This window comes from Drosophila simulans, chromosome 2L (genome assembly GCF_016746395.2).
Source record: "Drosophila simulans strain w501 chromosome 2L, Prin_Dsim_3.1, whole genome shotgun sequence".
In the NCBI taxonomy this organism is placed as follows: domain Eukaryota; kingdom Metazoa; phylum Arthropoda; class Insecta; order Diptera; family Drosophilidae; genus Drosophila; species Drosophila simulans.
Window position 1 is genome coordinate 11,979,189 of NC_052520.2, and position 26,615 is coordinate 12,005,803.

Genomic DNA, 26,615 nt, shown 5'->3' on the forward strand with positions numbered 1-26,615 from the left:
AGCGAGGGGCGACTTAAGATTTCTAAAAGGAGTCATGAAGTATTAATATATAATATATTATTATATATTTTAAATTAGTTGAAAGGTCAATTGCTGAAACCGAGGTTTCATTTGGATTAACTTAAGTATAGTGGAAATCTCGTGGCATAAACAAACTTAAAAAACAAAAAAGGCTTAATAATTGACTTTTAAATTAGTTTTAACATTATCTGGAAACATTTGTTTTCCAACGCTAGAAACCGTCAAAATTAGTACTGTTATACTGCTTGGTACGAATATTGCATTTTGAACTGATGCTAGTATTGCATTTTGTTAGGTTCCCGTGTCACCGTTATTTTGCCACCTGGTAACACTGTGCCTCTTTTTGATAAATTTGTTTCGTAAAAAATGGGCGACAACGTGGTGACGGAACTAAATAACTTGGATTTGAACAAGCAAAAGGCATGTTAAACTCTTTTCGAACTGCATTCGAGTGTATGAGAAGTGCTAGTTAGCCGAATTATGTTGAAGTTGGCACCGCAGGGCGGCAGATATTATAGCCAAATAAGCCGCATTTGCCAGCGGATTTTGCCGAAAATTCAGACGCAGTCGAAAACACCAAAACAACAACAGCAACAGCAACCACAATTGAAAGAACAACAACAACACAGCTACGCAACTTTGGTTGGTGTTTTAAGCTAAAAAGAATTGACCTAAACTTCAATTTAAACGCCTATTACTGCTGGCACGTGTAAATGTTATGTTTGTGTGTGTGAGTGTGTGCGATTCTCCAATGAATCAGTGCCGCCGGCTGTGACGTCACTAACAACCAACCAACTTCATGAGTGTGTGTTTTTTTTTGCTACTCTATTGCATCAGCCATAAAACGACGAAGATACGCTCAAAGACGGCTCGATAAAACAGAGATAGGAGCACTCACAACAAGGTGCCGAAAAGTGCTCATTGCCATGTCCCCAATTGTTTAAACAATAAGAAAACATCAGTCGAAAGTAGATACCGAAAAAGAGCGTTTGTCTAATTGCATACGTAGCACACTTGTGGCCACTTGAATATCTCTGATTTGTATTGATTTTTAACCTTTTTCCGATGGATTTGCAGGCTGCCAAGATGAAGAAGGAGAAAAAGGAGAAGCCATCCGGCGGTGGAGATACTCGCAAGGGTAAGTAAATCCTAACTAAGGATTAAAAGAACAAAACGCATAAATTCCCGTCTGTAAGATATGTAGCATATCTTTAAGATTAGCTGCTTTCTTCTCTCTAACACCACAATATTGTACATCCATAAAGCTACCAAAACTCTGAAATTCCACTGATCCCTTCTATATTGATTGCAGAACTCAGTCCCTTGCCCAAGTACATAGAGGAGCGCAATGTCTTCTGGGAGAAGTGCAAGGCGGAGTACGAGGCCGAACTGGCGGCCAAGACGCGTGAGCCCATCAAGGTGACACTGCCCGATGGCAAGCAGGTGGACGCCACCTCCTGGGAGACCACCCCGTACGAAGTGGCTCGCGGCATTAGTCAGGGTCTCGCTGACAACACCGTCATCTCCAAGGTGAACGGCGAGGTGTGGGACTTGGACCGTGTGCTCGAGGGAAACTGCACCCTGCAGCTTCTCAAGTTCGACGACCCGGAGGCGCAGGCCGTCTTCTGGCACAGCTCTGCCCACATCATGGGTGAGGCCATGGAGCGCATCTATGGTGGACATCTGTGCTACGGGCCGCCCATTGAAAATGGCTTCTACTACGACATGCATCTGGAGGGCGAGGGTGTAAGTAAATTAGTGATTTTCAGTAAGAATGAAATTAAATTGAACGCCCAATTAGATCTCCACCAACGACTACGGCGCCATGGAGGGTCTGGTTAAGCAAATTGTGAAGGAGAAGCAGAACTTCGAACGTCTGGAGATGAAGAAGTCCGACCTGCTGGAGATGTTCAAGTACAACGAGTTCAAGGTGCGCATTCTCAACGAGAAGGTGACCACCGACCGCACCACTGTCTACAAGTGCGGTTCTTTGATCGATCTCTGCCGCGGACCCCATGTTCGTCACACCGGCAAGGTGAAGGCTCTGAAGATCACCAAGAACTCTTCTACCTACTGGGAGGGCAAGGCCGACGCTGAGACACTGCAGCGCGTCTACGGCATCTCATTTCCCGACCCGAAGCAGCTCAAGGAGTGGGAGAAACTTCAGGAGGAGGCGGCTAAGCGGGATCACCGCAAAATCGGTCGCGAGCAGGAGCTGTTCTTCTTCCATGAACTTTCGCCTGGCTCGTGCTTCTTCCAGCCGCGAGGAGCGCACATCTACAACACCCTGATGGGCTTCATCAAAGCGGAATATAGAAAGCGTGGTTTCCAAGAAGTTATTTCGCCCAACATCTACAACGCCAAGTTGTGGATGACCTCCGGCCACTGGGAGCATTATGCCGAGAACATGTTCTCCTTCGAAGCCGAGAAGGAGAAGTTCGCCCTCAAGCCCATGAATTGTCCAGGACATTGTCTCATCTTCGATAACCGCAATCGATCCTGGCGCGAGCTGCCACTGCGAATGGCCGACTTCGGTGTGCTCCATCGCAATGAGCTCTCCGGTGCTTTAACCGGACTAACTCGCGTGCGTCGCTTCCAGCAGGACGATGCGCACATCTTCTGTGCCCCCGAGCAGATTAAAAGCGAGATGAAGGGCTGCCTGGAGTTCCTGAAGTATGTGTATACCATTTTCGGATTCTCCTTCCAGCTGGTGCTGTCCACACGCCCGGATAATTACCTAGGCGAGTTGGAACAGTGGAATGATGCGGAAAAGGCGCTGGCTGAATCACTCAACGAGTTCGGAATGCCGTGGAAGGAGAACCCCGGCGATGGCGCCTTCTACGGACCGAAGATTGATATTACCATTATGGATGCCCTGAAGCGTGCCCATCAGTGCGCCACCATCCAGTTGGACTTCCAGCTGCCAATTCGCTTTAATCTCAGCTACATCGCCGACGATGGCGAGAAGAAGAGGCCGGTGATCATCCATCGCGCTATTCTTGGCTCAGTGGAGCGGATGATTGCCATTCTCACGGAGAACTTTGCTGGCAAATGGCCCTTCTGGCTATCACCGCGCCAAGTGATGGTCGTTCCAGTGGGTCCTGCCTACGATCAGTACGCCCAGGCTGTGCGGGATCAGCTACACGATGCTGGATTCATGAGCGAGGCGGATTGCGATGCCGGCGACACGATGAACAAGAAGATACGCAATGCTCAGTTGGCCCAGTTCAACTTCATTCTGGTGGTGGGCGACAAGGAGCGCTCCTCGAACACCGTTAACGTGCGCACTCGGGACAACAAGGTGCACGGCGAGGTCTCCGTGGCGGAACTCATCACGAAGCTGCAAAAGATTCGCGACGAATTCATCGCCAACGAGGACAGCTTCTAAGACTCTATTTCGAACTATTTATCAAAAGTATACTTAACATTTGCATAGCAAAGCAAGTACGCATTTTTGTTCTTTCTATGTATTTACGCTTACGAAACCGGAATTCACAAATAAAAAACCAAATCCAAACACATTTTTAAGTGAATAGTTACTAATTTTTCAATTTAAGGAGAAGAGCATGCAATCAAATAAAAGCAATTCGGTTCAATATACGATTATCAAGCTTCCCCAACTGGAAATCGTATCTTTCTGATCCGCCTTAAGCTTATTACATTCTAGTTTCTTGACGAATCAGTGGAATATGTCAGCAATTGAGGACTAGTCATGCCGACACAGAGGTGCGCAGTCCATTCAGAAACGATTTGAAATGATAAGATAAGTCGGCCCACATTTGGCGGAAACCTTTTTGGGAAAGGTGTGTGTGAACCCACAACGTATGAGTCATGTTTTGAATGTATTTTTTTTTATTAATTTATTGCTAGTATCTTGTATACTTTTCATTTTCATAATTTGATTTATTAAAAATTGCATCCATAGTTTATGTTTTTATTCAATTATCAATTTTGTAAGCTTTTGCTTTTCGCGTAAAAAATGCACAAAGTTCTCTCGCTAATCGAAGCAAAAATCGTTAATAATATTGTTAAGTGTTTGCTCTGCTCGTGCTCTGCTTATCTGTTTCAGTTTTAGTCATAAAAATACATATTTTATATTTGTGTATATTTATTCATAAGATGCACGTGGCCAAGTCCTATGCCATCCACAGTTCCAGTTAGCAGTCGCGTTCGCTGTGCTAAAAAAAAACCGAAATCCTAACCAAAACTGGCGAAACAAAAGCCGCAAACAGAACAGAACGGGGTCTAAAATTGGAAACAAAATGCCTGGCTGGTGGAATCATTGAACACAGACTGGCTGCGTGGTATCTACGACTGCTGGAGATGCCGAGAGCTGGAATGTCGGAGGATCCTGGGACCGCCTGGCCTGACATAAGTACATGGTTTTGGGTTTTTTTTCGTTTGGGGGTTTAGGGGGTATCGGAAATGCACAACACTATATTCTTGTCTGGTAGCTAACTCGCAAATATTACTCTGATCTTGATCCCTGATCTCGTGTCAATGAATTAGCATTCGCACTCGCCTGCGCTCGGGATTAGCTCGTCAATTAACAGTAATTAGTTAGCCGATTTCGTTAATTGTTGTTTAGTCTATTTGCCTTTGCTATCATTTGTTACTTTATAAATAAACTTAAACGTAAAGTGTGTATGTGTGTATAGATGTTGAGGAATCCGCCGCAGATCCGGCCAGTACATACACCTGACACCTGTGTACACCAGTGCTGCTGGCCGATCTCCTGCATCTGCATCTGCTCCTGCTGTTGAAAAGGGGGAGAGGATGGTTGGATCGTCGGCTCAACCGGTTCTAGCAGGCGCAGCCACCCTCGGGATCCTTTGTCTCGTTGGGTGAGTCCTTCAGCACAACCTCCTGCATGTCCTCGGAGGGCTTGTTCTCCGTGGAATCCATGCCGGGCAGTGCCGCGGCCACCCGTCGGAACAATTGCTTCACATTGTAGCCGGCCTTGGCGCTTGTCTCGATGAACATCACGTTAAGCTCCTTCGCCTTGCGCTCGCCCTCCTCGGTGGACACCTGACGCTTGTCGGAGAGATCCGTCTTGTTGCCCACTAGCATGATGATGACGTCGCTGCCCCGCTCCGTGCGCACGTCATCGATCCACTTGGAGGTCTGGTGGAACGAGTTGGTGTTGGTGATATCGTAAACGACCACTGCCACCGTGGAGTCGCGTATGTACGAGGGTATCAGCGAGCGGAATCGCTCCTGTCCCGCCGTATCCCACAGCTGCAGGCGCACAGTGCGATCCTCCAGGTACATGGTCTTCGATAGGAAATCAATCCCGATCGTCGCCTGGTACGTGTTGTCGAAGCTGTCGTACATGAAGCGCGTAATCAGCGAGGTCTTGCCCACACTCTGCTCGCCCAGGAAGACGAGCTTGAACTTCCGCAGCGGATTGCCAAAATCTCCGGATGACATCTTCCTCAACGTACGTGTCTACTTTTTCTTAATTACGGGTTTGCTGACCTCTCTTCTCGCTCCGCTCCGCTCTCACCAATCTCCACCCCTCCTCAGTGTTTATAATGGGGCTGGGCCAGCGGTTTTCGGGGCCGTTTCGTACTGCGATTTCTTGGGATGCACCGCTTCCAAGTTGCCGCACTCTGTTACACACGATCTTAATGCTTCCCGTCTGGCTAAAGACTCGATTGCGGCTCGAATGGCTTGGTAAATCGCTAGGTTGAGTCGTGGAAAAATTACGGTCTCTGCTTCTTCTTCTTTAACTTCTGAGTCAGTTGCTGTGTGACCAAAGCAGCAACAAAAATCGATTTCTCTGCCATGCTATCGATAAGCGCATATTTGTGCGAAATCGATGTTTTCTGTTTTGAAAACCTCGACTGTTACCGTTATTGAAACCTTTTTAAATAATTTAAGCTACAAATTTAATGCTTTAAAAAAGTAACAGCTTAACATTTTTTAATACTAAAAAGTAAATACTAAGTGTAAGAAATACTAGGGGATGATAACGTGATTTTCAAATAAAAATATTAGTAAAAGCTCCTTTACGTGAATTGCTATTTTTGAGATAAACGAGCGTAGTTATTTGCCCATTCTATCGGTGGAACTTGACGTACTTCTGTCAAAGAGTCACTGTTCGGGCGTCGCTTAATCTCAAATTATAATAAGTGGTTATCTGAAGAGCACACGGTCCTTAATTGAAAGTCTTATCTGCTGGCGCTGGCAAAATTTTGGAATGGCGAATTAATTTAAACGGCCCGCGATAAAGGTCGATGTAAACAGTTCCGCGAAAACTATGATAGCGAACGGACAGCAAACAAAGTCGCTGGCCAGTGGGCTCCTACTCCTACTGGGCATATGCCGAATATCCGGAGTGGCTATCGGCGCACCTGAGGGGCGTGTCGTGGGCGGATCTCCGGCGGCGGTGAATAGTGCTCCCTATGCGGTGTCCATGCAGTACGGTGGCACCCACTACTGTGCCGCCAGCATTCTGAATGCCAACTGGCTGGTTACCGCCGCCCACTGCCTGACCAATAGTAACCAGGTACTGGGCAGCACCCTGGTGGCCGGAAGCATCGCGGTGGCCGGAACTGCAGGCACTACGCAGACGCGCAGCATCACGTACTTTGTGATCAATGACTTGTACACCGGCGGAACTGTGCCCTATGACATCGGAATGATCTACACGCCCACCGCCTTCGTTTGGAGCGCCGCCGTGGCTCCAGTGACGCTGCCATCCTCGGGAGTGGTGCCCACTGGCACCGCCAATCTGTACGGATGGGGCAGCACCAGCACCACGAATACTGCCTCCTATCCGTCGACCCTGCAGGTGGCCACCAATGTGCCCATCATCTCGCTGAGCTCCTGCGAAAGCGCCCTGGGCACCAAGGGCAGCGATGTCCACTCGACCAATCTGTGCACTGGTCCTCTGACCGGTGGCGTTAGCATTTGCACCTCGGATTCGGGCGGACCACTGGTCCAGGGCAATGTCCTAATTGGCATCGTGTCCTGGGGCAAGTTACCTTGTGGCCAGGCCAACTCACCGTCGGTTTACGTGCAGGTCTCGTCGTTTATTTCCTGGATATCGGCTAACCAGCAGGTGCCCTAGATAGTCGAGTTTTGTCCCTATTTTTTCAATAAAAGCAATCAAAGGTGTGTCCCTAGTGGCGGTCACTTAAATGTGGGACTTTCCTTCCCATCATAGCTACTATATCAAACAACAAGCTGTTTTTAAAGCTTATCTAATCTCGTAGAGAGAGAAACACGGTGAGCAAAGGGACCAACGAACAGATTTATATGCTTCACATATTTTTGGGCTGTAAATAACAATTTCTTATATTGCACAATGACAGAAGAAGTAGTTAAGTATAAGATATAGACCATATGGTTTCAAAAGGTAAACATTTCTTACCAAAGCTAGCCTTTTTAACAATGGTTTTATAGATATCATATTTATATTTATAATATTTTCCTTATCAATGGACGGGAAACCCCTCAAAAATACAGAATGACAAACTTGAGATATTGCCTCAACACCCTTTTACATCTATCCCCAGTGTTGACTGAGTCTATCATAACAAGAGAACAATATATATATATATATATATATATATATATAAAACGTATAATCTTAAGTTATATTAGGCTCTTATCTGAAAGACAAGGGCTCTAATTGAAAGTTCTTATCATATTCTCGGTTGGCTCGCATGAAATTTTGTATCACGAATTAATTTAAAAAGCCGTCGATACTGTCCATGTAAACAGTTCTGCGAAAACCATGATTGCGAATGGACATCAAACCAAGTGGCGCCATCGCCACCTGGCCACTTTCCTCCTGCTGGCGGTGTGCGTTTGCCGAGGATCTGGATTAGCCTTGGACCAACCCGATGGACGCGTTGTGGGTGGAAAAGAGGCGGCGGCAAATAGTGCTCCGTATATAGTGTCCATGCAGTACGGAGGAACCCATTATTGCGCTGCTAACATCATTAATTCCAACTGGCTGGTAACGGCTGCTCACTGCCTGGCCAATAGGAATCAAGTACTTGGAAGCACCCTGGTGGCTGGAAGCATTGCGGTGGCCGGAACAGCGAGCACCACCCAGAAGAGGAAAATCACCCACTATGTGATCAATGATCTCTATACCGGCGGAACAGTGCCCTATGACATCGGATTGATTTACACGCCCACCGCCTTCACTTGGACCGCTGCAGTGGCTCCGGTGAAGCTGCCATCGTCCGGAGTGAGGCCAACTGGAAAGGCTGACCTCTTTGGCTGGGGCAGTACCAGCAAAACGAATAGCCCCTCATATCCGAAGACCCTCCAGGAGGCCAAGAACATACCCATCATAAGCCTCGACTCCTGTGCAGCAGCACTGGGCACTAAGGGTCAGGATGTGCACACCACGAACCTGTGCACTGGTCCTCTCACCGGCGGCACCAGCTTTTGCACCTCTGACTCCGGTGGTCCGCTGGTCCAGGGAAACGTTCTAATCGGCATCGTGTCTTGGGGAAAACTTCCATGCGGTCAACCCAACTCCCCGTCGGTGTATGTCCAGGTCTCCTCGTTCATAACATGGATAGCAGCCAACCAAAAGATATGAATCGTGAAGTAAAAGATAGTATCTGAATAAAGAATTACTTATGAGATTGCAGTATCACGTGTTTATTATATAGGGCAACTTTCATAAATTAATTGTAATGTATCTTTCAAAGTACTTAAAGGCATTTAAATGCATTTTGTTATCTTATCTAGTAAATTAATTAATTAATTTTAAAAACATGGTAACCAATGTATATTTATATTTTACAACAAAGTAAATCAGATATGATTATAAATGTTTTAGATAGCCAACTTATATGTGGAAAAATATTAAGTAGATATAGCTTTCCAAGAAGCAGCAAATATTAAGATTGAAAATAAGCTTTATCTTTTCTTTTGCTATAAAAAACTGAATATAAACCAAAAAAAGGTAATGTCAACAAAATGTTATCTTTACCAAGAAATACCCGGATTAACTTTCCATTTTTCTATTGCACAACCATTCTGAGAACTATTCCCCCCATGGAATGAGTTTTGCTTTTGAATCCGTCTCATTTTTGGTGTCAGCACGTCCAGATTTCATTTCATCCCAGACACTCCTCTTCAATCGCTGTTTTTATCAATCATATTGATCGGAAAGTTCTTATTGGGAAACTAATTGCTTGGTAAGTTGCTGGACACGATCGCAATCAGTTTATTGACACGACCAGTACATAATTGAATGGACATATCAATTTCCCATCACAATCACACCAGCAAAGCTTATTAAGTGCCTCCAAAACAGCTTCGCAAGCAAGGCGGCCAAGAGCGCGGAACGTGGCCCAAAGAACGATGGCCAGAACACGCCCGCAGCTAATCAGGCTCTAATGGCGATAAATATTTCATTCTATATTATTCTGTTTCCATTCCCCTAACCAAACACGCCTCCAAGTCCCAGCCAAGCTGCCTGGCCAAGGAGTCAAGACAAAGCGACGACTCAACGGGAATGGACAGGGAGATCCAAAGATCTACAGATCCAGGGGAACACGCCCCAGAACACGAGTCCACCAGAACAGACCCACCGACGGACCCCCGACTCCATCAGACGGACAAAATCTCCGACGCGATCGATGAAGACAAGGCTGATAAAGGAGTCACCATGCGGGAACCAGAGATGCCGCAGTGAGTCCACCCGAATTTCGAAAACGTAGAGCTGCAACTTCCTATAGAGAGTGGTTTTCAGCCAATACAGTAATCAATGTTGGAGTTTCCATCAAATACGAAGAACAAGTTTTAAAAATAAATTCAAATATTTTGCTTATTATATGTTTAAGGAGAGTTTTTAGTTTATAGAAGTAAATACATACTTATGTTGCCTTCACGATGTCATCTCCGTTCTGAACAAAAGAAATTCATCTGAGCAAAGTCGAGGCAAGGCCAGATCCCTGTGCTTCCTTCGCAATCGAACAGATTTATGCAACCTGGCGAGCAACATGGGCGGCTGCTCCTCCGTCTTCAGTCTCCAGATCCCTGCTCCCCCAATCGTTTGCTGCGTTTCTCCGCCGACGAGGATGAGGATGCGACCGCGACATTTGGCTGCGCCATTATGAGTAATGGAGTAATGCCTGGAATTGTTTACTTGGGGGCTTTATTGGCGTCGGCATTTGGCATCGGAATGAATGTCTGTGCTTTATGGTCTTTTGTGTATATACACACACAAGTATTTATTATTATATTTTTTCATGTCTGGATTCTGCGGTCGGGAAGACTGCGAATGGTTTTATAATTGGTAAAGGGAAGAATGGATTATTGAAATGAGTTAGATATGAGTGGGCCATAAATAAAAGGGTCTAGATTGCATTGTTGATTGAAATAAAGTGACTAATGCGTTTGAAAAAATAGTAAATAGTGAAAAAAAAACTTTATGCTGGAAGTTTTATGCTGGGAAGTTTCGTTTATAAATTAAAAGGCTTTAGACTAAGTTCATGCTAGGCATAATGCAATTAAAATTAAAAAGAAAAGCCCCACAAAAGTTACACCATTATTTTCATCACATTTCACGGGCAATTATGTGTGGTGTCAATGAAGGCAGCTCGTCACTTTCTAGTTCATTCAACCCTTTTAATAAACTATTGAGGGTCTTTATTTAAAAAAAAAAAATACCCCGTCCGACATTTATCTTTGCAATCGTTCCGCGAACTTTGGCCAATCACATGGACAAAATCTAAAGCGAAATCTAATTTTTAATTGGCCAACAAACTGCGGACAAGCGACATTTCATGCTTATCGGCAGTACAACCAGCAATTAATCTCCCTTCGGTGGAGTGGAGAAGACTCTCTTAGCAGATTCTCTCTTTCTCTCGAGAGAATATATCTCTTTCGCTGCAGCTTTCGAACGAGAATCTTTGGCGCGCTCGAACAGAAAAAGAATTCAGTATGCAGACAACTTTCTTCCGAATGCTTTTCTTAAAAGCAACTCGAACTTGTTGCCGAGCCTCAGTTTGAAAACAGCACGCGACGCGTTCAGAACGAGAAACCCATACGCGCAAGGTGGATATAATAAAAATAAAAAAACACACAATAAATGACTCTTCTTCGGAGACTCAAAGACTAGAAGACACTTTTTGTGGTCAAGGAGGATCGAACCCTTGAGTGGCAGTGGTGAAGTGCAAGCATAAGCAAACAAACAAATCAATAATAAACCAAGCTGTGGAGTTATATTCAATGCTTTTTTGTTTTTGTGCCCCACAGTAAGAGTGGATATAGGAAAACCTCAACCTGGACAGGTATGTGAACTTGCGGAAAACTCCAGGAATGCATCACTGGGAATTCTTGGTTCGTTCTTGGGGTCGTTGTTGCGGTTCTTTGTGGCCTCGCCGCCAGCTCTTTCCACACTTTGGGCATGCTAAAATTTAATAAGTGTTTTCCTCAAACCGTTTTTCCTGTCGCCTCTTTTTCACGCTTTTTTTTCTACGTAGCTGTTCTTGTTGTTCAATTCTGTGATGCATTACCAAAGGGGGGGAATATTCAGTTGGCAAGTCGCCGTTTTCCCTCTTTGCCGCCACTAACTTGGCAAATTCTTGCGGCACATTTCATTTATCTGTTTCGCTCCCGCTGCCAAAAGCTTTTTTCCCAACGCGTCGTGTCGTGTTAACGGTATTGTTTACATGGTTAATAGAACCCACCGACTTGGTGGCCAGATAAATAAATACTAGTAGGCACACACAAAAACCTGCAGCCGTAGCCAAAAGTCCATGCTTCAGTGCACTCGTTCTTGCGGCCGCAGAGACAAAAGCAAAATCACACACAATCGAAAGACTCAGGCAACGAACTGGCCCCACAGGCAATGATTCCTGTGTGTGTTGATCTAGGTGTAATGACTGCGGTAAAACAACATATACATTTTAATTCGTTTCTTGGAAGACTCTCATAATATTATCAATTTCTGCACTTCTTTGCGTATTTATCAAAGCGTAAAGAAAACATGAAAATTCATATTTTATGCAATGCAAACGAAAGACTGAGGCAACGAACTTTCTGGTAATAAATGGCAAGGGGGGTATATATTTAATTGAATCAGCAAATATATTCCCAACTGTATAATGTTAATCAAGTGATTCTGATTCCCAGCAAATCTATGCTAATTAAATAATGCTTACCAGCCTGCGCAGACCAATTAAAGAAATAGTCGATGACAGTAGAAGAAGCAGCCAGCAAATTGCTTATTTATTAGCCAAAAGAAAAGAAAATATCTGGAAACGGCATGCTAATGATGTAAACTAAGCATTTAACTGTTAAGATGCCAGCAGCGGCAGGCAAACATAAAAAGTCGCATCACTGGGGCACACTGTGAGAAATGGGGGGGCTCGGTCGGTCGGAGGAAGATGAACCCAAGGCAACGCCGACAAAAAAAAACTTAGGCGACTTCCTAAGACAAATCTAAGCCGTTACAATGGTCGCACAGCCGCAAAAAACGCACTCGGAATTGGAAAACCGGGGAAACCAGAAGGGAGAAGACCGAGAGTGTGGAGATCAAGGGAGAGAATGTAGGTTGCATTGGCTTTAATTACACTGCAAAAAATGAGGGTCAACAAAGAAAAGATAGCAGCAAATATAGCAGACAAAATTAAGCTTGGTACAAGTTTTGGGCGAAGTTTGTCCATCCTAAAATGGGTATATAAAAAATATATAAAATAAGAAATTATTATTTTTTAGATATGTAATTTAAATATAATACTTAGTAAAATAAATTTATCTTTCGGCTTTATACAAATAAGTCTTTCAAAACACATTACATAAAAATTCGGATTTCTAAGAACTACATTGAAAGTAATAAACTCGTCTTTGTTTCCTGTGTATATATGTTCAGAGTAATCTTTTGCTACTCAGACACTGACTGTGATGTTGTTCTTACTTTTTTGTTTAAGAAATTACCGTTTTATGTTGACAAAAAGAAGCAAGAAGAAGCAGCTGCGCAAGAAGAAGAAGAACTGGCTTAAGGTTCAGCTGGGAGTTTGAGTTTGAGTTTAGCTTCTGTGTGATTACAGTACCGCTCCTAATGATCATCATTAGATAGCCAAGGGTTTTTTTTCTTCCATCCAGCTGCTGCGCCGATTCTTCTGCTTCTTCTTGCCACTTCTTGGAGCTTGACGTGACGACATGCAATCGCAAAGAAGGTAGAAAGAAGAAGAAGCTATAAGAAGCGGTAGAACAACACCAATAATATTTGATAATGCAAAGCGGAAGCTATAAAACTCGTGTGTAAGACGACATTTTACGTTAGACGGCCATTAAGGCGATCCCAAAGAGAATTTGCTAATTGCCTGCAATTGAAAATGTTAGTAAAAGAACTCAGGAAGATGAAGGAAATCTACGAGCTTGGCTCCGAAGACGGGAAGAAAGCATCATTAGGCTATATAATAATGTCTTTAGCTGGAAGTCGAAATACACTACACTTACATATATGGTATGGTGCATGAATGACCTATATTCTATTTAAATATTTTTTAAGAGCGCTTAGGTCGATTTTAAGAACTTTTAATAACGTAGTCTCAAGTTCGGAGAAACTAAAAAAAATTTTAAAAATGTTTGTTAAAAATCTTAAAATAATTAATTCATTTTATACACTTATGCAATTAGTTAAAAAAAAATTTATAATAATCTTATCAGAAATTTTTAGAGTTTAGTCGAGTTAATGAGCTTACAAAGTCACTTGATATCTTTAAGGTATCAAAAGAACTTCCTGACTGCCCTTTGGTCATCTCGATAATCTGGCCAAAGTGTGGTGTGCCACAAATTCGATTATCAGGGCCGGGAGCTGCTAAGCTTCGACCGCCATCTCAAGGTCGAAAAAAAGTATCTTGTATCTGGGTATCTGGTATCTAAGCTCTCCTTTCAAGTGGTGCGCTGTAGTCCGGCCCACAGTTAGCGTGGCCACATTAGCAACATCTGATATGCCGAATAGCACTGGGCACTTAAGGAGAGGCCCCAGTACCCGGCCAAGAACAACAAAAGCTGGCCCGCACGTAATCTGATATTGCAACGGTGAGGCAACCAGCTGAAAAAGAGTGCACGTATAAAGAAGGCAGCGAAAAAGCAGAAACCAAACCAACTTATCCTGGCCATATGAGGAGAATCTCTTTCTTTTGTGTCGCCACTATCTGAATAAAATCAGCAAAATACACAGAAAATAAGCATACTTATGGAAATTAGATATACCTACCCCTATATAAGGGTGTTATATAGTCCATATATGAGGTTTATATTATGCAAAATATGGGCTTCGTAATTAATCTATTAGATTGTTGTTTTATTAACCAAACATTTTAGTACACAGTTCACATGTAAATGTATTTTATGAACCCTTAGGTGTAATTTGTCCCATAGATATCAATATAATTTAATAGAAAGATATAAATTTCCTTTTTATGACCTTTGTTCTTCAATGCTTCAATAAAACGTAAGCCCATGTGCTTCCTTGACTTCTGTCGGCACATTTTTTGCAACGCATTGCCAGATTAATTGCCACAGGAGGAGGAATTTTAAAAGCCATCTATTCCCTGCTAATTAACTTCGGACTCCTCGCGGCGACGTGCTGCAAGAACAGACTCGAAGATAAAACATTTTATGGCTCTCTTAGGTGCTTTCCCCACCTGCAGCACGCCCCATTCCATCGCCAGTTGAAGTACAAAATACAAAATCCAAACCCTGGGCCACTTTAAACCAAAGTCGGGCCTGAGGTTATTTATCAGAGCTGTCAGCGGGCCATAAATTCCGACTTTTGTCACTACCATTTATGGCCTAAAGAGGTAACCAATAAAAAAAAAACACAATTGGCTGGCGCAATGCGTTATATAAGCACTATGTCTGCATCTGATCTAACGGTGCTTGGCTCTGGGTTCTTTCGGGGTTCTTTTCGATTCTTTTGGAGTCTCTGGATTTTCTTGGGCTGCCTGGTTTCCTTGTTTACAAGACACCTTGACAAATGTGCCCGGAAAGAGGAAAACATTCGAGACTGAAAAACAACACGAGTCAGAAATTTGCATGGCAACTGAAATGGAAATGGGTGGAGTGGGAAGCAGCCAGGAAAAGAAAAGAAAAAAAAAAAAAACAGCGATCACAACTCCATTGCAGTTTTATGGTGCATTGTCTTGCAGCGCTAGAAAGCTGAATAAAAAAAAAAAGAAAGGAATCGCCAATTGTAACAAAAGTCAGAACAAGTTTGCCACAAACTCTGGCCGGTCGTTGGCTTTGGCCCATAGAGATGCGCGTGTGATGGAATTATGATCATGTTTCGCGGCACTTATGGAGTTTTCTCAACCACACAATAGATGTACTTGCCATGACTTAAAAAACTAGGACACATTTAAGATGGGGTTTTAAGTACAAAGCTTGGATTTTCTTATATATATTTCAAAAATATAACATTTAAGATGGGGTTTGAAGCACGAAGCTTGCATTTTCTTTCGAATTTCGATTTTAGTAATTGGTATATATATTTCAAAAATATGAAACCTTAACTTAAGACCCCGCAAATAGACCTCAAAAGTGCCATCTCTAGCAGTTGCATTCTGAATTCGCCCCAAGGAGTCGCATCTTTAAATTGTGGGAAAAGTAATGCAAGGCAATGGAGCACGTTCCATCTGCTGCATGATTTATGCATTATAAATATGAACTCTATATTAATCGCGGCCTGTCATGTTGACAATTTTATTACGCCGTTCTGGCCGCATCACGAATCGATTATTTAACCTCGAATGGAACCTTTTGTACCTAAAAAAAAAAAAAAGTTATTAACCCAAGCAGGGCGACATCAATTTGCCAATACATACTTGGGGGTATTAAGAACTTTCGGTTGATTGTTTGGCGCAGTTTCGTTTGTGGGTTCGCTGATGGCTTGGGCTTTTGTGAAAGGTGCCATAGCTGGACGACACAAAAAACCTTTCCCAGTTCTGCAGGTTTTCCGCTCTTATCCATTTGCCACAATCGTGCAGTTTGTTCTAGTTTCATTACGGTGAAGGAGAAGCTAGCTAGTCCGACTCCACTTCACTTGACTTTCACCCGATCCACGTTTAGTTATCTATCTTGCGGGCTGAGGGTTTGGCCAGCATGTAACTGCCCGATTTTGGACATTCCTAATTAACAAGTCAGCTATTACTTCATTCAAGGGGCCGAAAGAGATTCAATTAAATTTTATGACTAATGGCACGAGGGAAGTTAGTGAGTGAATGGGTTAAGCCATTGGGGTGCTAGAAAGATAGGGTATATAAATATTTGCTCTAATGAAGCTATGTTTAGTTTTGTGGTCCCTCACAAACCTCTTTAGTTATTCAGTAAACTCACATACCGTCGTGCCTTTAACACCAACATGCGAAATCGCGGCTTCCAGGAATCTGAAATTAACATGACATCTCCGCTGAGGACATGACCATCCGAAGGACCTTCCTCCAAGAGCATTTGCTCTTCGTTCCGCTGCGACACCTCTACCCCTTTTATGCTCGTTTCTGCCTTTTCATTTAACAACTTCCGCTTGGCCAAACAGCGAATAAAATAATAAAAAAAAAGGCAAGAACACAGAGCTGCGATCTGTGCAATCGCTGATGATGAGGTGCATAAACGACGCCCATTTATTGAGCCCTCGCGGCTCTAATAACTTTGGTTGGGGCTCGGGATGGGGAGTCTCCGACTCCAGATCGCCGATCGCGGGCTGGAAAAAATAAGCGAGGTGGAGCTGGGCCACAGGTGCTCAAGGGGCTAGGTCGAACATGTTTGACGTCCACTAAATGACAGGTATTTGTCTGCAGCCAAGGGGAACTTTGGATACGTACACCGGGCGAAAAAAATAAAGAAAATCTAGACCTAAGAATTATTCTTTTCCATTTAGAGATCCTCGAATAACGGTTTTGTGGTAGCTATATATATAGATATATTTTATGTTATGCAATCCTATTTAATGCTGACATTAAATCTTAAAAAAACGCACCATACTTATTTTTAATTTAAGGAAACAATTGCTTAAATTACTCCTCGTATGTACCAATTGATTAAGTGGCTTCTACTTAACTGAAGCTATTAAGCTTATTGCTGGATAATAATGGCTGAATATCCGAAAGGCCAATTAAACAGTTTACAAGCCAATATTTTTTTTCCTGTGCACCGCCGATGTCGAAGTAGTCGCATCAATACAGTTGGACAGGAAAATTGTTCAAACTCCTTGGTTCTCGACTGCTTTTCTTGTACTTGCTGTGTGTTCGCAGCATATTTAATGAGCCACACATGTTGATGGCTCTGACAGTCTGTAAGTCGTGTTTTTTTTTCGTATTTTTTATTCAGCTCTTTCAGGCAGAATAGTTTGGCATGTACTTTTTATGCTGGAATCATTTCAATGGCTCGAGTATTGCCAAATTTATTTTCTAGCTGTGAAGCTGAAGCGTGTTGGCATTTCTGTCATTATGATGACACGAATTTCACTCTATGATGAAGCCGCACACAGACGAGTTCATATATGCAAATGTGCTTATGCTTATTAAAAGCATTACAAATTGTTGAGAAAGAAAGGAGAATAACACTTCAATACAAGAAATTGTATCTATCTTGACGGCTATATCTATACCTAAATACCTACCTAAAGATAGTATCATAAGATACCTTGTTATGTGCAGCTGTCATCTTTGAAGTTCGTTTTGTCGTGCATTCAGACTACAAAGAATAAATAAAACGTGAAGTTTTAGCTTGACGGTTTGAGCTACACGATCAGTGATCCCACTTTTGCTGACTAGTGTAGTCATGCTCACGTTTCAATTCTCAATGATCGCTTATTGACTCGCACTGACTTCGATTTCTATTCGCGTTCCGTGTTCTAAGACAATTTGCAAAAGTGAAAATAGGCCCAGATCTGAATCTGAATCGCTTTCCATTCCATCCAATGCACTCTTTCCGTAGCTATCCATTGTTATTAGATATTTTGCCTGGCCGAGATTTACATAATCCTAAGTGCTAGTTGTGCTAGCCACGATCGCTCGATCGGTGAAAGTTGTTACAAATTATAAGTTTAGAATGCGCCCAAAAATATGCCCAGTAGTAGTCAAACAAAACAAAGGCCAGTTCCACAGATCTCGGATCTGGAGTGGAAAACAACTCGAGACTACGGGCGTTTGGCTTTTCGCCTTTCACAAATCAACGTCCAAATATGGAGGGAGTGCTCTCCATCGCCTTCCCGAAAAGTCAGATGCGGATAAATAAATCTGTCAGTGGGGCGTTGCTACTGTGTCAAATGGTCGGACGGGCCAACAAAGTATCTATCAGATGCGAATGCTCAATACCCAATTTTATTGTTGCCGAATCGATGTCACGGCTACAGTGGCGCTCTTTTCTGGCTCAAATGGAGAATTTATTGTCGGCCAAGTGGTTTTTGTGGCGATTCGGAACAGTCGAACTAGTCAATTGGGTTGATTTCTTTGGCTGAACACCATCATGTGTGTGTCTTCACTTTTGCTAAATACTGATGTTACACTCGACTGAGAAGCTGAATTTGGTCTTAATTAATTAAGTGGAGTTACACACTTCATTTAATTTTCAGTTTGAAGTGGGATATATTTTAGAGCTACTAATGAGCTGATTTTTGCATTGCATGTGCCATGCCATCAAATTTCAATCGTATTATAACAATCACTTTTATAATAATCAGTAAACTTTTGAACTTTCGAAGGGGAAATTTTAGAACTGTAATGAATGCCTGATTTTCATTGATCACTCTTGTATTTTTATCATTTACAGTTCTTGGCTAGATTTAGCTTTCCATTTCCATTGTAAAATACCTTCTTTACAAACACATCCAACTGGGTTAGTGAAACCGAAACCTTAAAAACTTTTAATTTCTTCGAAATCCGAGTAAACTGGGTTGATGAAGCCAAGCGAACGACTTCATTGTGATTAACTAATCGAGCAATCAGGGACTTTTAATCTCAACACTTTCGCTCCAAAAGCCCGGTGGCAGTCTAATAAATGACTTGATTAATTTGGCGCAGTGTATGCTGCTCGGGCTGAAATCCAAAATAAAAGGGGTAAATAAATAAATAAAGCTGTCTGGGCGTAATTGCTTGGCCCCATTATAGAGGTTCTTGTGCTGGACACCTGAGTGTCATTTGCTCCCACAGCCTCGCTTTCTTTCGCTTTGGTTGGATTTGGCTTGGTCTGGTTTTGTCTTTGGCCATGTAATTACAGTAATTTATTTATGAGGCGACTGGGCTTACACACGTTCTGAATATGGCAGAAGAATCACCATAGAATTGCTTGATATTATCTGCGAGTGCGTGGAAAAGTATGGAATTATGTTGGGCCCCCATGGCAAATTGCTTGCGGAAAATGTGTAATTAAGCTGATGATTTTCACCAACTGAAATTTTTAGTTCCTACGGCAATCTCTGCGATAGAGAGATTTCTTCTTGATCCCCTTTCCCCCACCCCCCGCTGGTTGCAGTCAGTAATTTCAGTGTTCTAAGCCTTCATTTTCATGGCCAAGTACACGACAGTGGCATGCAAATGAGGCACAGGCCACAAGTGGCACTCAATTAAAAGCAGAGTCAACCGCAACAAAATAAAAGTCAACTGCAGCTGATTTATTGTGTGAAACTGAAATTCGACTGGCTCGTATTCGTTGACTTCTGCTCGTTTTCGTGGCTCGTGAAAGTTTCTCTAGCATAGATCTCCCGAGGACCGTCAGTCAGATATAATGACTTGATTAAAAGTTGTCATGAGAACCAACTGCCAACTAAATTGTGCAAGGCCAAAAGCAGACCCACCAGTCTGGTATGCAAACGGAGCTTTAATTAAGCGAAGAAGCTCTCCCCATTGGAGATTGGGTTCCTGCAGAGATCACTGGGGGGTATGGTCATTAGATGGGTTCTCCTAACCATCCCACCAGATACTTCAAATGAATCTTTTGGCTTGAAAACTAACATATAGATATATTATATATGTTAGATATATAGATATAGTCTAGCATCGTTTTTTAAACTTAAATACATATAAACTGCATTAAAGTTCTTAATTATGAACTAGGTGTTTTCAATTCCTTGTACTTATAGTTAGTTACCAATTTAGTGAGGGTATCAAATCCTTCTCCATCATGGAGCTGGAAAATCTGCCCGGTTCTATCCAGACTTTTCGTTTCCATTTGCATGCCAGTGAGTTTTCGCTGCTAATCACGTTCTTAATGAAAGTGGCTGCAGTGGCCAGTTCGGAGTGCTTCGTCCAACAACGACAATGTCGTTGTGGTTAGTTGTAAGTTGTGTGTTGTGTGTTGTTAGTTGGCTTTTGGCTCTTGGCTCTTGCCTGTTGGCCATTGGAGTGGGAGGGGGCGATGGTTCTTGGAGAACTCGGTGGCCAGCAGTCTGGCCAGTCAGTCGGTGGATCTTTCGCTGGCAATGACCGCCATTCGCCGGGCTTTATTTGATTTTCATGTTTGTTTGGCTGTTTTCCAGTTGCTGCGTTTGCATGCAACTCGCGTCTGGCTTTTTGGCTCTCTGGACTCCGAGGAGTGTGAAGTGGACGCTTCTTGAGACCAGTTCTTGGAGCCCCTCTTGCTTTGAGTATTATTATTTATGACTGCGACTTGGTATCGCTGCCCCCCTCTTTCTGTGTATTTATTGATGGATTTTGGCAGCATTTGCGTTTGGCCCATTTCCGTGCGCCAATTTATGCCAAACTCTCGAAGTGCAGTGCAGATAAACAAAGCGATAAAGTTGTGTGAAATTATTGGGGAATTAAGTTGGAAACTCTGGAAGTTCTGTTTCGTGTTCAACTGCTTTTGGCCGAAAGTTTATGGCATTGAGGTGAAAGATTTAAGCCAAATGATCTAAGCAAGGGCTTAACATAGAGAGAAATTCATTTGTTTTTTTAATACTGTTCAGCTTAAGCAGTTCTATTAATCATCTTAAAGAGGCTTAGTTGTTTGATACCAGATAATAAGCTTGGAATTTTTCTTTTATACAAATATAAATTAGAGTGTAATAACTCAAGTTACTACCTTCTTACTTAATCTTAATCTTCACAATCCCGCGCACAACGTGTAGTATGCATGTCGATTTGCCTCGTTGGAAAAGCCTATTTAAATGAAGTTGTTCGAACCGGCAACCTGTTGCATAGTTTCGCTAACATTATTCAACAACGTAGCACTCACTAATGACCAGCACTTACCCGCATCTCCGTCTTTCTCCATATCTTTGCAGCTGTGAAGCGAACAAATTTTCCTTTTTTGCCGCCGTCTGTGGATATATACATACATATATATATGGTTCATTAAAAGTGTGGCAGAACTTTGGCACTGGCGACAAGTAACGAGCGACGACGACCTGTGGCAATGCTCCAGCAAATTGTGCGGGTAATTTCCAGTTCGGTTTAATTTGGTCCAAGTCGCAGCCAAATGGTCATGCGCACCGTTGGCCGCCGCTGTCATTCGAAAGTTGCCTCTGCGTGACACACATTTGCGGAGCATTAGAAGCATTCGACTCCACATCTGGCAGACAAGTTGGAGCTCTGCCCTGCCGCATCAGCTGGGTTACTAATATACACACCTATATATACATACGTGGGTATACCCAAGGGGGCAACACAGCAACCAGGGGGTACCAAACTCTGCTCGGACCTGGCCCAAGTCCAAAGTCGCCTCTGTTGCATTATTCATGCTCTTCGGCGGCATCCACGTCCACATCTACGCAACGGAACCGGGAACGGGAACGGAATCCACGAACGAAGATGACGCTGCGCTTAGTCAGCATATTATCGGCGGCATTACTACTCCTATGGCCCGCACAGCTGGATGCATTTATCACACCGAACACAGGTGAGTTCGGGGCCAGCGGATAATGTCTGTGAAATGTGTGGCATTGGGTGAGATGGTTGCATCTCTGCAGCGGAAAAGAGCTGATAAAGTGGAAAATGGTATGAATCCATTAGTCGTGCTATAGAAAGCTTAGTGCAAAGCCCAAAATCAAACCATTTCAAAACCGCTATGAATATACTATTTATACTAATTTCATATTTGTTCCAATAAATCATTAGGCTGCCATCACAATGGCACTTGGTTCGCGGACAAATCGGTGGTGCCCAGCATGGAGAAGTGTCTGAATTGCCAGTGTAACCGAAAGACACTAGTGTGTCGTCTGAAAGTGTGTCCCGAAATGCCAATGCCACCGCCCAGAGGCTGTGTGGTCGTCCAAAAGAAGAGCTCCTGCTGTCCGTATCTTTCCTGCGCAAGATTGGATGCGTTCTACAAGATACCCACCAAGCGTCGCATCATCGCGTATCTGGATCACTACGAAAGGGAGTCCATCGATCGGGTGGTCAACGATAATATGCTGCAGAGACGTTCAGATGATTCCGACACGGATTTGTTTGGTATGTAATATATTATATTTGATAACGCTAAAGTTCCTGAAGTTCACTTTGTGTTTTACAGTTTGTGTGAAAAATGGAACTGTCTACAAGTCGGGATCTGCCATGTCATCTTCGAATTTGTGCAGCTACTGCTATTGCATAGGTATGATTAAAAATGATATATTATATAATTTATATAAATAAATTCCTGTTTTACCCAATAGGTGGCACCGAAAAGTGTGTGAAGCCAAAGTGCATGCTGCCCGTGGAGGGTTGCAAGCCCATCTTTGTGGACTCCACCTGCTGTCCCGTGAGATACGATTGCAGCAGCAAAACGTCGGGGAAATCCTCTCAGGAGGTGCGCTACAGGAAGACCTCGAACAAGCACTTTCTGCGTATGTCACAGCGCCTGCAGCGCAATCGAGGCTGCACTGTAGGTGCCCAGTTCTACGCAGAGGGTCAGAAGATGCGATCGGATGCGGACAAGCCATGCGACATATGCTTCTGCATCCGGGGAACCAGGCGATGTGCACCCAAGAAGTGCTCGCCGGCACTGAAGAACTGCATCCCGGTGGTGCCGAAGGGTCAGTGCTGTCCATCGAGTTACGACTGCGGCAGTCAGCGGGATTATCGTAGATCGCACAACTCCAGGCAGTTTAATCTGTATAATATGCTGTTTGGCAAGGAGGAACCGGATCAACAGGAGACAGCTTTAATTCCGCAGAACTCCATGGCCGAGCGGTATCCACACGATCGTCATCCGACGAGAGCTGCTCTGGGCAATCCCCTGGAGGTCAGTAGTGAAAAGAGCATTATGGACACACTACGCGAAGGCCTTGAGTTCATAGATGGCAATAACAACAAAATGCTGGCCAATAACTTGGATCTTGTGGGCATAAGAACCACCCAGGCACCGCCTTTGATGAGAACCGAATCCAGCGAGGAGGTGAGCAGTACAACGGCACTAAGTTTCCTGGATTTGCTACTGGGTCCCAATACGGAAACCACGGGCCACGAAGAAATAAGACAACCGGAATCCACGACGCCCAAAAACACACTCTCCTGGATGGATATACTTTTGGGTCCAGATGAAGAGGAACTGGGCCCCAAAACAGAAGCCTATTTGGAGACTAGTACCACTCTAAACAAACCGGAAGAGTTCAATCCTTCAACTAACAGCATTAAACGCATTGCCGAGGACTTTGACGAGCAATTGGACAATGGCGAAATGGCTGTGGGTGAACTGCCGGCAGAGGCCCAACAAATTGGTATCGCAAATGCTGGAATTTGGCCAACACCAGCCACAGAAGTAATGCCCCCTCCAAAAGAGGAACCGAGTCTATTCAATGTCCTGATAGATGGCTTGTCTGGCATACTCGAAGAACCACTCAATCAAACCGCCAGCTCCACAAGTACCACAACTACCACTGAGAAACCAACCAATCTGCCTGCACCACCCATGTTTCGACCACTGCCAAGTAGCAAGCCCGTTCACACGCGAATCAACTCCAAGCTGGCGAATCTCACAGTGACGCCGCCCATGTTGGTGGTGACTAGCAAATATGGTCAACCGGTGACCCACCGCACGGCAAATAAGAGGGTCAATGCAACCACTAGTTCAATCATAGCCAAGAGCACAGAGAAACCAAGTACAAGCACCACCCAGCAAACCAAAGTAGATAGCACCATTAAAACCACAGCAACGCCTAGTACTACGGTGAAACCCAAGCCGAGGACCACTAGAAAAACTACTACTACTCCAAAACCTGCTACTCCAAAACCTACAACTCCGAAACCTACAACTCCAAGATCTACAACTCCAAGACCTACAAATCCGAAACCTACAACTCCAAAACCTACAGCGCCAAAACCTTCAACAACAAAGCCTACAACTGCAAAGCCATCTTCCGCAAAACCCGCACCCCCACCGAAATCCACAACTCAAAGACCCACAACTCCGATACCTTCCACTCCAGCACCCACAACTACAACAACCAGCACCACCAGCACCACAACAAAACCCACAATTCGCACCACCAGCAAGCCAAAATTTAAGCCAAAACCCAAACCCTATGTTACTAGTACTCCCAAACCGCTGGTGATCGAAACTAATCCAAGTATCTTGGAGGCTGAGCCACTGGACATCAATGGTGAACCCACACTGCCTCCTAGTCTGCCCAACCTGAAGATTATACCATTCCTTCCAACCGATGCTGTGGATACGGTTCCCAAGGAGCAGTATCCCACCAACTTCTATCAGCAGAAGGTGGCTTCCGATAAAATGGATGTGGTTGGCTATGATACCATGGATGACACGGTGGCTCTATACTCACAATCCCAGCCGGATCAGGCTGCCTACAAGTACAAGTTCAACGTGGAAGTGCCAGCCGTGGAATCTGCTCCAGAACCAGTGGTCCATGTGGGTGGAAAATACGAAGGAAGTGCGGCCTACGTCAACTTCGATTTCGAAAGTCCTGTGTTGCCACCTCCGCACAATGGATTCTCACCACCCACCGAAACGGAGGGCGGATTCATGCCCAAGGAACCGTTGGTTATCGATGGCGAAATCCTTCAGGAGCACGTCACCTCGAGTGGCATCGGCGGCCCAGTTGATAACTTCCATGTGACACAGCACATTATCGACATCACAACCTCGGGCGCACATGAAAATGATACTGCTTCAATAGGTGAGTTGAAGTTTTTAGAACTTTAACAAGTTTATATTTTCTTGCACTTCACTGAATTTGAAAGATTTATCTGAATATGTCCATTTTTTTATCGCCCTTTTTCAGAAATCACTACACCCGACCCCTTCAAAGATGTCATACACACAGAGCCGTCGCCCAATCTCGATGAACTAATCGTTGACAAGGCGAACAAAAAGCCGATTGAAGAGCACATCGAGACCGTCACTTACAGTGTTGGCAACTCAACAGCCTCCTCCATATCGTCATCCACAAGCGGCACAGCCAGCACATCCACAGCAACGACAACGGAAAAGGAAGCCCCCTTGATAGATAAATATGAAATCAATAAGTTGGATAAGCTCTTGGATGAGCTGCTCGGTATGGAGTTGTCCAAAGAGGATGCAGCAAGCAGCACAGTGCCTGCATTTAAGCAACTGCCTACAGCAACGCCAACGACAGCAAAATCAACAACAGCAGCAAATGCAGCAACAGCAACTGCAACGGCAACTGCAGCAACTGCATCAAGCACGGCAGCAACATCGACCACTGGTCGGCCAACAGTGACGACACGTGCTCCGGCCAAAAAGGGAAACGGCAAAACGAAAAACAAACAGACCAGCGGCAATAGACGCAAAGTCCAGAGTGGCACGCGACGCCAGAGTACACCGGCAACCACTCGATCCCCGCCAGCAGCGACATCAGCGGCATTGACTGCGTCAACAACCGCGGGGCTGGCCACAACAACGGGGAGCACTCTGCATCCATTTTTAAACTCACCGTTCGACAAATTACCCTTCATGGATACCAGCTATGAGGTAAGACCGCACAGATTGCAACCGCAGCAGCAGCAGCAGCAACAAGCACCGCAGCAACAAGCACCGCAGCAACATGAGCAGCCACCGCAGCAGCAATTCCACCATTACCAGCATGCAACACGACCGCCGACAGCAGCCCCACCAGCAGCGCCATCATCCCCGGAGGATGTGCACCAGGATTCTGGTTCTGGTTCGGTAGAGCGGACTGGTGGAGGCGGACTGTTGGGTGGACTCCCGGGTGGCGATGATCCGCTTGGTCAGTTGAAACTGGCTGGCTGCAACATATACGGACGCATGTATCGGGTGGGTCGCATTATCGTGGAGCTATCCAGCCACTGCCTGGAATGCAAGTGCACCGAGGTGGGCGTCAAGTGCGGCCCATTAGACTGTTAATTTAGATATCCCCCTACGATTGTAATCCCCACAGGAAGTCTGTAGCGATTAAGTGTCAGTTTTTAGCTTTAAGTTCGTATCGTACTACAGGGTAGTTTAGACGTTCTCTAGACCCTAAGTTGTATTATAGAAAAAATGATTAATATATGTAAAAGTTAGCATGGCATTTATAACATACACTAATTAAGGCTATAGTTAGATAAAAAGTACACGAAATATATTTAATAAAATTAACAAATAAATCAAAAAAATCTAAAGTGTTTGTTTTTAATTATTAAAAATTATTATCTATTTTGATGAAAAGTCAAAACAACAGCCAACAAATTGGGTTATAAATATTG

General features: G+C 44.1%; 5 protein-coding genes across 6 annotated transcripts; 4 read left to right on the forward strand and 1 right to left on the reverse strand.

Annotated features, from left to right (window-relative positions):
- Nucleotides 1-304: 304 nt before the first annotated feature.
- On the forward strand, nucleotides 305-3,542 carry LOC6732064 (threonine--tRNA ligase 1, cytoplasmic). Of its 2 annotated transcripts, none has more exons than XM_016180025.3 (4): nucleotides 305-441; nucleotides 1,099-1,159; nucleotides 1,334-1,767; nucleotides 1,823-3,542. In XM_016180025.3, exons 1-4 carry the CDS (start codon nucleotides 388-390, stop codon nucleotides 3,407-3,409), a joined length of 2,136 nt encoding a protein of 711 aa, XP_016024739.1. In that variant the 5' UTR covers nucleotides 305-387; the 3' UTR covers nucleotides 3,410-3,542. The 2 variants fall into 2 exon arrangements, with proteins under 2 accessions (XP_016024739.1, XP_002079196.1); XM_002079160.4 differs by having other exon boundaries at nucleotides 344-663.
- An 886-nt stretch (nucleotides 3,543-4,428) lies between these two features.
- LOC27207283 (ras-related protein Rab6) lies at nucleotides 4,429-5,805 on the reverse strand. Its single transcript, XM_016183001.3, has one exon. It carries the CDS (start codon nucleotides 5,449-5,451, stop codon nucleotides 4,825-4,827), a length of 627 nt encoding a protein of 208 aa, XP_016024740.1. The 5' UTR covers nucleotides 5,452-5,805; the 3' UTR covers nucleotides 4,429-4,824.
- A 267-nt stretch (nucleotides 5,806-6,072) lies between these two features.
- On the forward strand, nucleotides 6,073-7,167 carry LOC6732065 (trypsin delta). The gene has a single exon (XM_002079161.4). The coding sequence runs from the start codon at nucleotides 6,284-6,286 to the stop codon at nucleotides 7,094-7,096; it is 813 nt and encodes a 270-aa protein (XP_002079197.1). The 5' UTR covers nucleotides 6,073-6,283; the 3' UTR covers nucleotides 7,097-7,167.
- Nucleotides 7,168-7,723: 556 nt separating this feature from the next.
- LOC6732066 (trypsin) lies at nucleotides 7,724-8,638 on the forward strand. Its single transcript, XM_002079162.4, has one exon. The coding sequence runs from the start codon at nucleotides 7,766-7,768 to the stop codon at nucleotides 8,585-8,587; it is 822 nt and encodes a 273-aa protein (XP_002079198.1). The 5' UTR covers nucleotides 7,724-7,765; the 3' UTR covers nucleotides 8,588-8,638.
- Nucleotides 8,639-10,993: 2,355 nt separating this feature from the next.
- Nucleotides 10,994-26,531, forward strand: LOC6732067 (mucin-2). Its single transcript, XM_016180026.3, has 6 exons — nucleotides 10,994-11,291; nucleotides 21,233-21,846; nucleotides 22,065-22,400; nucleotides 22,462-22,542; nucleotides 22,604-25,066; nucleotides 25,172-26,531. The coding sequence occupies exons 2-6, from the start codon at nucleotides 21,759-21,761 to the stop codon at nucleotides 26,272-26,274; spliced, it is 4,071 nt and encodes a 1,356-aa protein (XP_016024741.1). The 5' UTR covers nucleotides 10,994-11,291; nucleotides 21,233-21,758; the 3' UTR covers nucleotides 26,275-26,531.
- The last annotated feature ends 84 nt before the right edge of the window (nucleotides 26,532-26,615 follow it).